This window comes from Sinohyriopsis cumingii, chromosome 15 (assembly GCF_028554795.1).
Source record: "Sinohyriopsis cumingii isolate HCF-2022 chromosome 15, ASM2855479v2, whole genome shotgun sequence".
NCBI classification, from domain to species: domain Eukaryota; kingdom Metazoa; phylum Mollusca; class Bivalvia; order Unionida; family Unionidae; genus Sinohyriopsis; species Sinohyriopsis cumingii.
In genome coordinates, this window is record NC_142975.1 from 86,882,520 (window position 1) to 86,897,308 (window position 14,789).

The 14,789-nt window shown below is 35.6% G+C and overlaps 1 protein-coding gene across 1 annotated transcript in view; it reads right to left on the bottom strand.

The window, feature by feature from the left end:
• The window catches only part of LOC149782249 (uncharacterized), a 665,894-nt gene that overhangs the window by 293,026 nt on the left and 358,079 nt on the right, over positions 1 to 14,789 (bottom strand). The window contains exons 130-131 of the mRNA XM_089935099.1: positions 9,085 to 9,300; positions 4,261 to 4,303 (exon numbers count right to left, since the gene is read on the bottom strand). Coding sequence (XP_089791225.1) covers positions 4,261 to 4,303; positions 9,085 to 9,300 — 259 coding nt within the window. The remainder of the gene's footprint in view (positions 1 to 4,260; positions 4,304 to 9,084; positions 9,301 to 14,789) is intronic.

Genomic DNA, 14,789 nt, shown 5'->3' on the forward strand with positions numbered 1-14,789 from the left:
GCAGTATTATTACTTTAATTCTGTTTATTATTACTTTTATTCTGTGTATTATTGTTACTTTTATTCTGTGTGTTATTATTACTTTAATTCTGTGTATTATTATTACTTTAATTCTGTGTTATTATTACTTTTATTCTGTGTATTACTTTTATTCTGTGCATTATTATTACTTTTATTCTATGCAGTATTATTACTTTAATTCTGTTTATTATTACTTTTATTCTGTGTATTATTGTTACTTTTATTCTGTGTGTTATTATTACTTTAATTCTGTGTATTATTATTACTTTAATTCTGTGTATTATTATTACTTTAATTCTGTATTATTATTACTTTAATTCTGTGTTATTATTACTTTAATTCTGTGTATTATTATTACTTTAATTCTGTGTTATTATTACTTTTATTCTGTGTATTACTTTTATTCTGTGCATTATTGTTACTTTTATTCTGTGTGTTATTATTACTTTAATTCTGTGTGTTATTATTACTTTAATTCTGTGTATTATTATTACTTTTATTCTGTGTATTATTATTACTTTAATTCTGTGTATTATTACTTTTATTCTGTGTATTATTGTTACTTTTATTCTGTGTATTATTACTTTTATTCTGTGTATTACTTTTATTCTGTGCATTATTATTACTTTTATTCTATGCAGTATTATTACTTTAATTCTGTTTATTATTACTTTTATTCTGTGTATTATTGTTACTTTTATTCTGTGTGTTATTATTTTTATTCTGTGTATTATTATTACCTTTATTCTGTGTAATATTATTACTTTTATTCCGTGTATCATTACTTTTATTCTGTGTATCATTACTTTTATTCTGTGTATCATTACTTTTATTCTGTGTTATTATTATTACTTTTATTCTGTGTATTATTATTACTTTTATTCTATCCAAATCAAGTAATAATTAACCTACTGATTTACATATAAAGGGAAATAAACTATATTTCCAGAATAATGCATTGTATAATAAGACATATATTTTTCAATTTTCTTTTCTTACTTTCTTTTTAACACAATCTGTATACACATTTTTTATTGCCATTATTCATTCTTTTACTCATTTATATATGCAACAATATGTTGTACAGTCAACCTGCCTACAGCAGCCACCCATGAGAAAGACAAAAATGGCCTCTGTAGACAGATGGCCTCCTAAGGGAGGTTCATGACAAATTTATGTACTATAAACAAAATAGCATTAGCATTATTATCTCACGTGTTCATTTTTCAGTAACCGACTGCTTGTCATTTAATGTCTTATAAAACGAATGTGATAACTTGAAAATACCTCCATGAAATCAAGAAAACTATAACTCTGTGCATGCACTAATTTATATACCCATCTCTCTCTCTCTCACACACACACACATACACACACACTAACAAACATTTTTATCTCATTTTCAGATGAAATGTCTTCTAAATAAAGTTACTAACTGACAGCTTACCTGTAACTGTGCAATACCCAACTGGCTTTTGTTAGAGCAGTTATAATTAGGCATGAAAACAGGTGTTCATCCTTTCAACAATTGATGGATTAAGCAGTTGCTCTAACTTGCCAAGATCAAAAACAGGTTTTGCTTGTGATCTTTGATAATTAGGGAACAAAATGAAGCTTCCTGGGGGTATTGTTAGCATTGCTAAACCATTAGGGTTATTACTAGTGCAAAGTAACTTTACTCAGATGTTTTTTTCTTTATAGGGGATAGCTTTCAGCTAGCATCCTGGAACCATTTCCAGCATTACAGTAAGTACAATCAAAATATGAAACGTTTAAACATCTATATATACCATGCCTTGCTTATCAAAAATAAAAATTAATTTACAAACTTGGAGCTGGTCACTGCTGATATGCTCCAATGACCATGGAAAGCAGAGTGCAGAAACACATGGCCACTGATGACAGAAGACAGGGTGAAAGCATTGCTTGGTTAAGAAACACATGGCCACTGATGACAGAAGACAGGGTGAAAGCATTGCTTGGTTAAAAAACACATGGTCACTGATGACAGAAGGCAGGGTGAAAGGATTGCTTGGTTAAGAAACACATGGCCACTGATGACAGAAGACAGGGTGAAAGCATTGCTTGGTTAAGAAACACATGGCCACTGATGACAGAAGACAGGGTCAAAGCAGTGCTTGGTTAAGAAACACATGGTCACTGATGACAGAAGACAGGGTGAAAGGATTGCTTGGTTAAGAAACACATGGCCACTGATGACAGAAGGCAGGGTGAAAGGATTGCTTGGTTAAGAAACACATGGCCACTGATGACAGAAGACAGGGTGAAAGCATTGCTTGGTTAAGAAACACATAGCCACTGATGACAGAAGGCAGGGTGAAAGCATTGCTTGGTTAAGAAACACATGGCCACTGATGACAGAAGACATGGTGAAAGCATTGCTTGGTTAAGAAACACATGGCCACTGATGACAGAAGATAGGGTGAAAGCATTGCTTGCTTAAGAAACACATGGCCACTGATGACAGAAGGCAGGGTGAAAGCATTGCTTGGTTAAGAAACACATGGCCACTGATGACAGAAGACATGGTGAAAGCATTGCTTGGTTAAGAAACACATGGCCACTGATGACAGAAGACATGGTGAAAGCATTGCTTGGTTAAGAAACACATGGCCACTGATGACAGAAGGCAGGGTGAAAGGATTGCTTGGCTAAGAAACACATGGCCACTGATGACAGAAGACAGGGTGAAAGCATTGCTTGGTTAAGAAACACATAGCCACTGATGACAGAAGGCAGGGTGAAAGCATTGCTTGGTTAAGAAACACATGGCCACTGATGACAGAAGGTAGGGTGAAAGCATTGCTTGGTTAAGAAACACATGGCCACTGATGACAGAAGACAGGGTGAAAGCATTGCTTGGTTAAGAAACACATGGCTACTGATGACAGAAGGCAGGGTGAAAGGATTGCTTGGTTAAGAAACACATGGCCACTGATGACAGAAGACATGGTGAAAGCATTGCTTGGTTAAGAAACACATGGCCACTGATGACAGAAGACAGGGTGAAAGCATTGCTTGGTTAAGAAACACATAGCCACTGATGACAGAAGGCAGGGTGAAAGCATTGCTTGGTTAAGAAACACATGGCCACTGATGACAGAAGGCAGGGTGAAAGCATTGCTTGGTTAAGAAACACATGGCCACTGATGACAGAAGACAGGGTGAAAGCATTGCTTGGTTAAGAAACACATGGCCACTGATGACAGAAGGCAGGGTGAAAGGATTGCTTGGTTAAGAAACACATGGCCACTGATGACAGAAGACATGGTGAAAGCATTGCTTGGTTAAGAAACACATGGCCACTGATGACAGAAGGCAGGGTGAAAGGATTGCTTGGTTAAGAAACACATGGCCACTGATGACAGAAGACATGGTGAAAGCATTGCTTGGTTAAGAAACACATGGCCACTGATGACAGAAGGCAGGGTGAAAGGATTGCTTGTTTAAGAAACACATGGCCACTGATGACAGAAGACAGGGTGAAAGCATTGCTTGGTTAAGAAACACATGGCTACTGATGACAGAAGGCAGGGTGAAAGGATTGCTTGGTTAAGAAACATATGGCTGCTGATGACAGATGACCACTGATTACATGAGAGGAACTTTGCCAGTGGAACTTAGAATGGCTGCTGTGACCAGATGACTGCTGAACTCAGATGACCATTAGGACAGGTTTGATTTTACATGCATCACATACTGTACTGACATTTAGCACATGTCAGAGGAATCAAGTTCTGTTCAGTTATATTTTGTATAAATGGACTCCATCAATGAATTTTGTATAAAATGATTCCATCAATGAATTTAGGCATTGAAAAGATAATGTTAACATTAAAACATATTGTATGGTGAAAAAACAATTGAAGCACTCAAAACACAACGTACATATGAACATGACAATTTAAGCATTAAAAATAATATATTCATTACAATGACAATTAGGGGATAAAAAGATGATGTATGAGTGAAAAAGACAATGTAGGCATTAAAAAAGATCAAGTAGTCATGACATTGACAATTTAGCCATTAAAAAGATAATGTAGGCATTTGAAAGATATGCAGGCATTGAAAAATATAATGCAGTTATTAGAAAAGATGATGTAGTAATGAAAATGACAACTTGGCATAACAAAAGATAATGTATGCATTGTACAGACAATTAGACAAATAAAAAGCACATTGTTTATGGTGAAGAATTTTGTGTATAATACTTACTCAAGCCGAAATACTCCATTGAGGTAGAACTTTTCTTGCACTCCTGAAATTGTATAAATGAAAGTCATTATGTACTCTAATAAAACCAACCTCACTTGTATGCTTTGATATTAAATTAGGTCACTAAATTTGCTTTAAACAAAATATGGTAACATTGTCATTAAATTAGGTCAATAAATTTGTTGTAAACAATTTGGCAACATTTTTTACTAATCACATTAATAAATTTGGCATAAACAATTTGGCAATATTTGTTACTAATTATGTGAATGAATTTGCTGTAAACATTTTAGCAATGTTGATACATTAGGCTATATGCATTTATTGAAAAGCAGAGATATGTTAAGGTAATAATAATAATAAGAAGAAGAAGAGTATGTGTGTGTGTGTGTGTATGATTTGGATTTTTAACGTAGCTTTCAATGTTTTTAGGTCATATCGATACCATGTCTGCAGTGTGGCAGTTTATAGTGATATCTAGCACTCGGGCATCAGGCCGCAGACATGTAGCATGATGTCCCACCCAGTCACATTATTCTAACACCACGCCAACCAGTCCTAACACCAACCTCTTAATGCTGAGCACCAAGCAAGGCAGATGTTAGTACCAGTTTGTTTTCTTTGTAATGAAACTTGTATGATCAGACCAAAATAAATTATTATCTACAATAATACCAAGAATTTTGTCTTTGGAAACCACTTTTAGTTTTTCATTACTATAGAAAAGGATGAAGTCATCTGTCTTTGAGTTTGTTCTTTTGTGTGTGTTGTTATTAATGAAACCTTTGTTTTGTCTGTATTTACAACCATGCCATTTTCCTTACACCATATTTTAAGTTTGTTAATGGCATTTTAAGTTTGTTTTCTAATTGAATTTTGCAGCTGTCTGTTCATCAGAGAAAGCAGTACCATCTGCATGTAGAGGAAGATGGTTTATGACAATAAAAAGCAAAGATGGTTTATAACAATAAAAAGCGAAAATGATTTATGACAATAAAAAGTGAAAATGGTCTGAGCATAGACCCTTGTGGCACATCACAGTTTCTTTTTTTTTTGTTCCAGATACATGTCCATGTAAAGTCACTTTCTGAAATATGTCATTCAGGTATGAAGTAAACTATTTGTGAAATGTGTCATTACTTCAGCAGATTTTTTATTTTTCCAGGAGAGGTTCATGATCAACAGGAACACCAACCATAACAACCCAAATAACCTTCCCTTCTAAAGCCAGCAGCTACATGTCAACCATTGATAATAGTGGTGTTTCAACAAGAATGATTATGCCTAAAATCAGACCAGTTATCATGGAGAAGTTTGTGGTTATTAGGTATGTTAAAAATGACTCATGCACATGCTTTTCGATTAATTTTCAGAGTTGGAAGAATAGAAATGAGCTGAAAACTGTTCAAGACATCTTTTACCTCTGCTTTGTGGAGTGGAGTTATCTTTGCAGTTTTCAATAATTGTGGAAATTTACCCATAACTGTGAAAATTTACCAATCCTCAGACCATGATTACACATAAATGCAACTGCCTCTGCAATAGCAGGTGCTGCTGATTTCAAAATCCTTGTCTCAATCATATCAGGTCCTGCTGCTTTAAAAGCCTTGTCTCATTCATGTTGAGTCTTGCTGCTTTAAAAGCCTTGTCTCATTCATATCAAGTCCTGCTGCTTTAAAAGCCTTGTCTCATTCATATCAAGTCCTGCTGCTTTCAAAAGAATTGTCTCAATCATATCAAGTCCTGCTGCTTTAAAAGTCTTGTCTCATTCATATCAAGTAATGCTGCTTTAACAAGCTTTGAGCCTATCATATCAAGCCCTGCTAATTTCAAAATCTTTGAGCCTAATATATCAAGTCCTGCTGTCTTCAAAATCCTTGAACCTATTATACCAAGTCCTACTGATTTAGCAATATCAATGTTTCACAAATATTTTAAAATGAAAGTTAAACTTACTTTAGGAATTTCAAATGTATCATCTTCTTAAAACCTTTCAGCAAAAAAAAACATCTGAGATATGTGATCTGACGCAACTTGAGGTTTTTTAAGGTTCTGAGGCCACACTCACAAAAAAGTCATTTAAAAAAATTAAATTTGTAAGCAGTCACTTGTACACACACCATCAATATTCAGAGATGGATTATCAATCTTGTTCTAGGAATTTCCAGCTCCTAATTCACTGAATAGTCTCCAAATCCTTTTAGGGTTGTTTTTATTTTCACTAATAACTTTCTGATTATCTTTTTTGCAGTTCAAATATTTTTTTAATGCTTTATTTCTCCAAATTTTATACTGTTTGCTACCTGAAGCTTTCAAGTAGTCTCTTGCTTTAATATCATCCAATATTGCTAAGGTAATACAGCTTGGTTGATGATCATGTTTTATTCTATGCATTTTTAATTGTGTGTTGACCGACTACGTTCAAAAACAAGTACATCCATGTAACTAACATATCATTTAATCTGAAATAGTGGGTCCGACAAAAAGGGAATTAGTCGAGAAATCAATGGAGTTTTATCAGCCTTTGACTGCCCATCCTACATTATTATTGGTAGCATATAAGAACATTGTTGTTGTTGTAGGATTTAACACCATTTCTCAGCACAAGATAGGCTATATATGGCTGCCAGTATAACTGTTGGAGGAAGAACCCTGGAAAACCCCAGGAAGAACCACTGACCCACGATAAGCTATTGGCAGGTTTTCTCACATACCCACATTAGCCGAGCCTGAGACTCGAACCCAAGCAGACAGAGGTGAGATGGCAGTAATCCAGAATGGTGAATGCTTTAGACCACTCTGCCACTCAGGGCTCCCCACATAAGAGAATACTGGCTGATTTATTGTATGGCAGTGGCATTCTTCCCAATTTTTAGCTTTAATTTCCTCACTTATTAAACAAATCTCCCTGTTGCTGCCTCCTGTATCTTTTTTTTTCTGGTGGGAAATTGTTGCATCATCCAAATGATTACCCGAATCCAATGAAACTAAACTACTCATATGATTATAATCGTTAGTCATTGAACTCATCAAGACTTTCTGTAAATGGCCCATGCAGACAATGACACCATTTTGTCTCAAGGTTTCAACCTTTCTGAAGGAAAGGCAGAAATGATGGTGATGTGTTGTCTCAATTTATGGATCTAACTGACGGGAATAATTTATGAAATATTTACATCTGTGATACTTCGGAAATGTATCAAGTTTCTGATGGTGGTTTGGAAGGGAAAAACTTTGTTATAGCTCTCAGGCAATCAGGACTAACAACCTTTTGTCTTTTGTGTGGGATGTGCTCCATGTGCTTATGAAACCATAGCTTGAACTGGCCACAAATTCATTGATTATTTTTGTACAAAACTGACAGATAAAATGCTGCCAAATATTTGCAACATTCACAACCCACCCCAGATGTACGAAAATCTCAATTCAGGAAAGGTCAAAGAGAATTTACCCAACCAGCTGATAAATCTGTGCTACTAAAGGAAAATTGCCTTCAAAATGTGAAACTTTACAAACTGCTATATATCTATCCCCCCCCCCACTGACATCATTTATCAATTTTCCACTTAGTAATGCACATCTGTGGAACAACAGTTACTGGTACCACTATGGTCAGAATTTAAAACACAGGAAATATCAGATGAGAAAGCTGTATCCATATGATAATAAATTTGCTATAAACGATTTCTTTATCATAAAAGAAGGAACAGTATTGTAAAGTTACATATGTTGTAACTACATAAACATAGTAGGATGTCTTTACATACAATTCTACCTCAGTGTAACTACATAAACATAGTAGGATGTCTTTACATACAATTCTACCTCAGCGTAACTACATAAACATAGTAGGATGTCTTTCCATACAATTCTACCTCAGCGTAACTACATAAACATAGTAGGATGTCTTTCCATACAATTCTACCTCAGCATAACTACATAAACATAGTAGGATGTCTTTACATACAATTCTACCTCAGCGTAACTACATAAACATAGTAGGATGTCTTTCCATACAATTCTACCTCAGCGTAACTACATAAACATAGTAGGATGTCTTTCCATACAATTCTACCTCAGTGTAACTACATAAACATAGTAGGATGTCTTTCCATACAATTCTACCTCAGTGTAACTACATAAACATAGTAGGATGTCTTTACATACAATTCTACCTCAGTGTAACTACATAAACATAGTAGGATGTCTTTCCATACAATTCTATCTCAGAGTAACTACATAAACATAGTAGGATGTCTTTCCATACAATTCTACCTCAGCGTAACTACATAAACATAGTAGAATGTCTTTACATACAATTCTACCTCAGCGTAACTACATAAACATAGTAGAATGTCTTTACATACAATTCTACCTCAGTGTAACTACATAAACATAACAGTATGTCTTTACATACAATTCTACCTCAGTGTAACTACATAAACATAGTAGGATGTCTTTCCATACAATTCTACTTCAGTGTAACTACATAAACATAGTAGGATGTCTTTACATACAATTCTACTTCAGTGTAACTACATAAACATAGTAGGATGTCTTTACATACAATTCTACTTCAGTGTAACTACATAAACATAGTAGGATGTCTTTACATACAATTCTACCTCAGTGTAACTACATAAACATAATAGGATGTCTTTACATACAATTCTACCTCAGTGTAACTACATAAACATAGTGGTTAGAGAGATGAAAGATGTGAAGAACAAATTAATGATACATCAACAGAATCAGAGAGTTAGATGGATAGAGAGACAGACAGATAGAGTTTACAATCTAGAATGGAGAGTATAGGAAAATTACCCCAGTTATAATCTATAAGAGTCTTTGAGAACTTGAGTTGCTCAATGCCAAATTCGAATCTCTTCTGGCACGGAAGAATCTGTAACTCCATGGTAATAGTTCGACCTCCCAGCTCCTTCACTTCCACACAACATGACACACCCGTACATGTGCTATACAGATAACAGCTGCTGATGTTCGCTAGGGCAGGTAAGTCCACATTCAGGGCACAAAGTCCTGAAATTTATGTTCACAAATTACTGTCTTTATTTTCAGAATGGATAAGCATTGTTATTTGGGATGGGGTAACTGGAGTTGCCACAGAAATGAAGCCCACTTGACAGCTCTGCTTCTGTGGCAACAGTCTGTGTTTGTTTCAAGCACTGCATCCACAAATAAAATGTTGGTCACAGTTCGCATTGCTATATGCTGCCAATTTCTTTCTTAAAGAAAGTGAGCATGGGTAGTAACAGTTAGTCAAATCAACCACTGTAGGTCCTCAAGTTATTAGAGCTCTCTATAGGCCTTTGACAATGCGAGTCCAGAATCCTTGGGAGACACATATAAAAAAAAGCAAGGAGTTCTGGTGAAAAGCGTTAATTAATGCGTATAAAATCATTACACTGAAGCAAAGCTTTGTAATAGCAGATCTTATTATATACTCAATTTTTTTCCTCGTTAACTTTACATTGTCAGAATCGTTCAGTATTTTACAATATTGCACTCACGCACACTTCATATTGCACTCATGTGTGCCCAACAGTATATTAGGAACTACTTTGTAAACAAATCATGTACTCATATAATAGGTGCTTTACACTTTGGTTGGTTAAATTTGTTTCTGAATGAACTAAAGCAGATGTTTCATGGACTGCCATATACCAGCTGCTAAGCCACATTCCATGTTAACTTTTTTGATACAATGTTTAGAATTTAAGCTAGCTACAGAGACCAGACAAGGTCCTTGCAAATAACATGCAAGTGACAAGGCATAAACTGTCTTCTTTAGCTGGTAATAAGAATGGCAAAAAATATACTTACGGTTTTGCATCCTGAAGTTCCTCATAATGTACTTTCTTAGTTCTGTAAATCTAAATTACATGAGCCATGTCATGGGTTCTTAAGCTTGATTACACATTTTGAAATAGTATTGTAATTTCGACTATACTCCAAGTGCAATTAAATCCTCCTTACTGCACTCAAAATGAAATAAACATTATATTCCATGGCGTTTTGTTGATAACTGCAATTGAAAGACTTCATATTTTTCCCACATTACAATTTCAAACATTCAATGACAGAACAGACACATACTTGCAGATGTCAACATGCTGTTGAAATCCAATGTACTTCATGTAGAATTGGCACAGATAAATCCAGTCCATAATCACAAAATTTCATAGAATCAACATAAATACCAAAATCTATTCATTCTCGTTCAAATGGAAATGTTGTTGCAATGCGCATTCATTCACAATATGACTCCAAATTTCAATCTTAAGTAGACCAAAATCCCATTTTCTTTCGAAAGTTATGTCTAGTGCGTGACTAAGTTCAAATTTATCTGGGTGGAGTTATGTGCGCATTAATAACACACTTCAGTATTTAGTTTGGAATACAGCATAGATTCAGTTACTTTGTTTCTTGTAGTGTATTTTTGTTTATATAATTAAACCTTAGGTAGAAATAAGAAAATGATCATATAATAAAAAGGTTACTGCATTTATATGGGAAAATATGAACATAATTGAATTTACATAAAAATGCAATTAGAGCCATTACATCAACAAATGTAAAAAAAAACAACTGCAGAGTATTTCTCAGCAAATGTTACTCTCATTTTATTTCATTCAAATAAAAATTGTGACTCAGTGACGATGTCATGACATCATTAGCAGTTTTTAGAATAATTTCATGGCTAGTAATTAGTGAAAATTGTCATAAAAGGAATCTTATTCTGGATTATCATGCTATAGGGCCTTTGACCATGGAAATTTAGTGCCAGCCCATCAAATAGAGTACCTTCAAGACCTGTTTGTCTTGTGCTTTAGACATAAACATACAAGGCAAGTTAGTAGGTGTGTGTGCAAAATCACATACTATAAACATCTTTGTATTGAAGTTATAAATAGGTTATGGGAAGATTGCAGGGCTAAACATGCTATTTATGCGGAAGAATGCAAAGAAGACTGAAAATGGCTGGCCATGGTTGGTTGATACTGATAAGGAAAACTGTAGTTAAGAGAGAATTGTAGTTTATTTTTTACTTTGGACCATTCAGCACTGTTGTGCTTAGCTGCCTTAAAATTATTGCATACATACCATATTAGACCAAAACACATCCTTTTGGTCTCAGAGGAATGTTTGAGATACTTCACTCATGAATTGTGACAGTTTTGAGCACCTACTGCAATCACATATTATTTACAACTAAAATCTTCATGTATGGATCTTTTATATTATATAAAAGCACTGTCATATGCAACTACCAAAGAATGCAAGTAGCAACCAGGATTTTTATGGAAATATGTTTCATCCCATCTATGAATGACCACATTACAAAACCAGGTAAAAACACTACTGATTTGTATTTTTTTGTTGTGAAAATAATTTCATTGAAAGAATAATGATTTTTTTAAGCATACATTAAATTTTTAAAAACTTGGATAAGAAAGCAAAATTTTTAAGAACATTATGTTTCTCTAATAATACTTACCAGATCACATTAATGTTAGGGATATAAGCCTATTATATCCCAAATCCAGCCCTGCTAAAAAAAAAACAGTGACTGTCTTTCCCATCTATGTCATATAGACAAAAGTCAATGACTATTGCCCATATTACCTCTCCTTGCCACCACCAGGTGTTGCTAGTATTTAAGCTGAGCAATATGTGAACATGGATGCCTGCATGTTAGGGTGGATGGGAGGGTTTGTAAGTACACCACTGCCTTGATAACTTGCGCCCTGATAACTTGCAAACCCACTTATAATGCGGGATCAGGCATGGATCCCTTTTTTTAAACCAGAAAATACCCCAAAAATTGATCCCTATGTGTGGAACTTGAAGAAAAGCGTGATTTAAATTGGCAACAGAAACTTTGATACATCACTCATTTTATTGTCGCAAATGGTAGATAGGACCTGTAAATTTTAATCAACATTATGAAATATCAAATTTAAAAATAGGTCTTAGAAGTTTTTACATTTTCTTTCCAAACGACATTCCTAGTACACCACAATTAACGATATGTAAGGAAATTTTTATCAATGAAAATGTCCCTCACTCCTAGTGGAGGCAGTACTTCAATAAATAAATACAAATTAAATAAAAAAAATTTATCAATGGAAATTTGTGTTCTAGTTCTATCTTCAAGTTCCTTTTAAGTGTAATTGTCATAAATGCAATGTGTCCTCACTTATAGTGCAGTCTATGTTTGTGGACCCAGTTGTGCACGAGTTATTAAAGGAGAGGTGTAATGTGATTGGGTAAGTTTGTCTATACAAAGCTAAATCACCGAGATAAAAGCTTGAGAAGGTTGACTCTGCATGCCAGCCAACTGCTTCCATGTTTCAGATCAAAACACTGCATAAGGCTCGTTGAGGTGACTCTGATTTTGTGAGACTTTAGTGTATGCAGGGTGCATAATCCACCTCAGCCATGTAGAAGGGGCATGAGGAGTAACATCCTGCTTTCTAACTTTCACTGGAAGAAAAAGTTGTTTGCATGTACCACAAGTTGCCTCTGTGTTTTAAGTAGTGCTTCAATGTGCTAACAGTCTTGAATGGCTGCTGCTCTTGCCTTGTTTATCGAGGGGAGTGAGCATATGACAACTCTTTGATTGCCAACTGATGGCTAACTAAATTTGGATACAAAGCCTGGTTGAGTCAAGAGGGCCACTGAGCCATCTGATCTGAAGATAGTTCAGGTCAAGTGAAGGGCATGTAATTCACTCACCCTGAAGATGAGGCAAAGGCTATCAGGAAACAAAACAAAACAAGTTTCTAGAATCATTTAGTATTTCTAACTTGGTAACTTCTGGATTAATTTTGGTACCAAAACCTTGGGAGGGTAAGTGAAGGCCCAGAACCCTTCCTGACTGATTGACAGTGTGTCCAAGGCCCAAGTGTCCAGGTCTGGAACTGGCAAGACAAAGATGAGCCGTCTGTGGTTCCACCTTGTTGCAGAAGGTCTATCATCGGATGCACCCAAAGTGCACAAATGTGAAGACTAATAGATGGAGAGACCATTCTGTGTGAATGACCTCACCCTTCCTGGATAGAGCGTTGGCCAGGAATATGTCAGATTTGTGCATTGATGTTGAGTTCTTCACACCAACACAAAAACTACCAAATCAAAATACACAGGTTGGGTGATTTGGTGCCTACCGGTTAAAGGAGGTAGATCACCACTACAAAGTCGTCTAACACAATGAGGACCATTTCCCTTGAGAGATGATTCTTCATAATGGTAGACATTGATGACAGCCTTCATTTCTGGAAGGTTCATGTGGCCAATCTCCTGGCTCCCATTTGCTGCTGACTGCAGCAAAGTTTGGTAACAGATGGGCACCTCAACTGTATGTACTGGTATCAGTACATACTGTCATTTCCACTTGGAGCTTTTGCAGAGGGACCCCGGACATCAGCAAACTCTGGTTGTGCCACTGACACAGTAATGATTGTATGTCAGGCGTGATCATAACCTGTTGATTGAGACCACAGAATGGGTGCCACTTATCTAGCAATATCATCTGTAAGGGGAATCAAGTCCACTGATGCATTGAATAAACCAAGGAGTAACAAGAATTCTCTCACTGAAATTAATGTACTGTTGGAGATGGATTCAACCAGTTCTATGATCCAGGTTATGTGATTGATGGGATGCCATAGTGATTGAGATTGGTGAGAAATTCCATATTCAGGGTACAAAACACTGGGATGAATGAAGATTGGCTTTGGCCCATTTCACAATAAAGTCTAGGCAATGTAAAAGTGAAAGGAGATCATTCCTGCTTTGGAGTAGAATCAAACTTATGTTTTTGGGGGGTTGTCATCCAAGTACATTGCCATAGCTGTAGATGAAGATGACCCAAACAGCATTAGGACATAATCCATAATCTTGTTAACAGCCTTTAGGACTGACATTGAGGTCAAAGGTAGGACTCTGAACTGATATACCTTGTCATGGTAAGCAAACCGAAGGAATATCCATTATGCTGGGTGGATAATGCTTTGTTCAGGTCGAGCAGACATGATCAAGTGCCAGCTGGTAGAAGCAGTCAATGTACTGGTCATGGACTGAAGCATCACTTTGTCGATTACCAAGCAATTCGGGCTGTCATCTCTGTGTCAGAAAATGGGAAATGATACAAAGTCAAGTATAGAGGAAGTGGCAATCAAATTCTTAACTAGCTTGGAAGTGGCAGTAAACACATTTGTGTCCGCTTTATAGAACAGTGGCTGGGACATGTATACTGATGGCAGATTTTTATCTATTGCTGGGATTTTTGTACAGAAGGCATCTGAATGTGTCTTGTATCAATATGAAAATTTTGCTGGTACTTGGCTTTCTGAAAAGAAAGTCTTGGCATTACCTCGATCACAAATGGGACCAGATAGATGGCCATTAATCCCCTTTATCTTAGTATATTTAGGAAGTATGTTTCTTCCTCATCGTTATCATCTACCAATGCCTTAGCCTTATAGTTTGTTGGCTACAGTAGA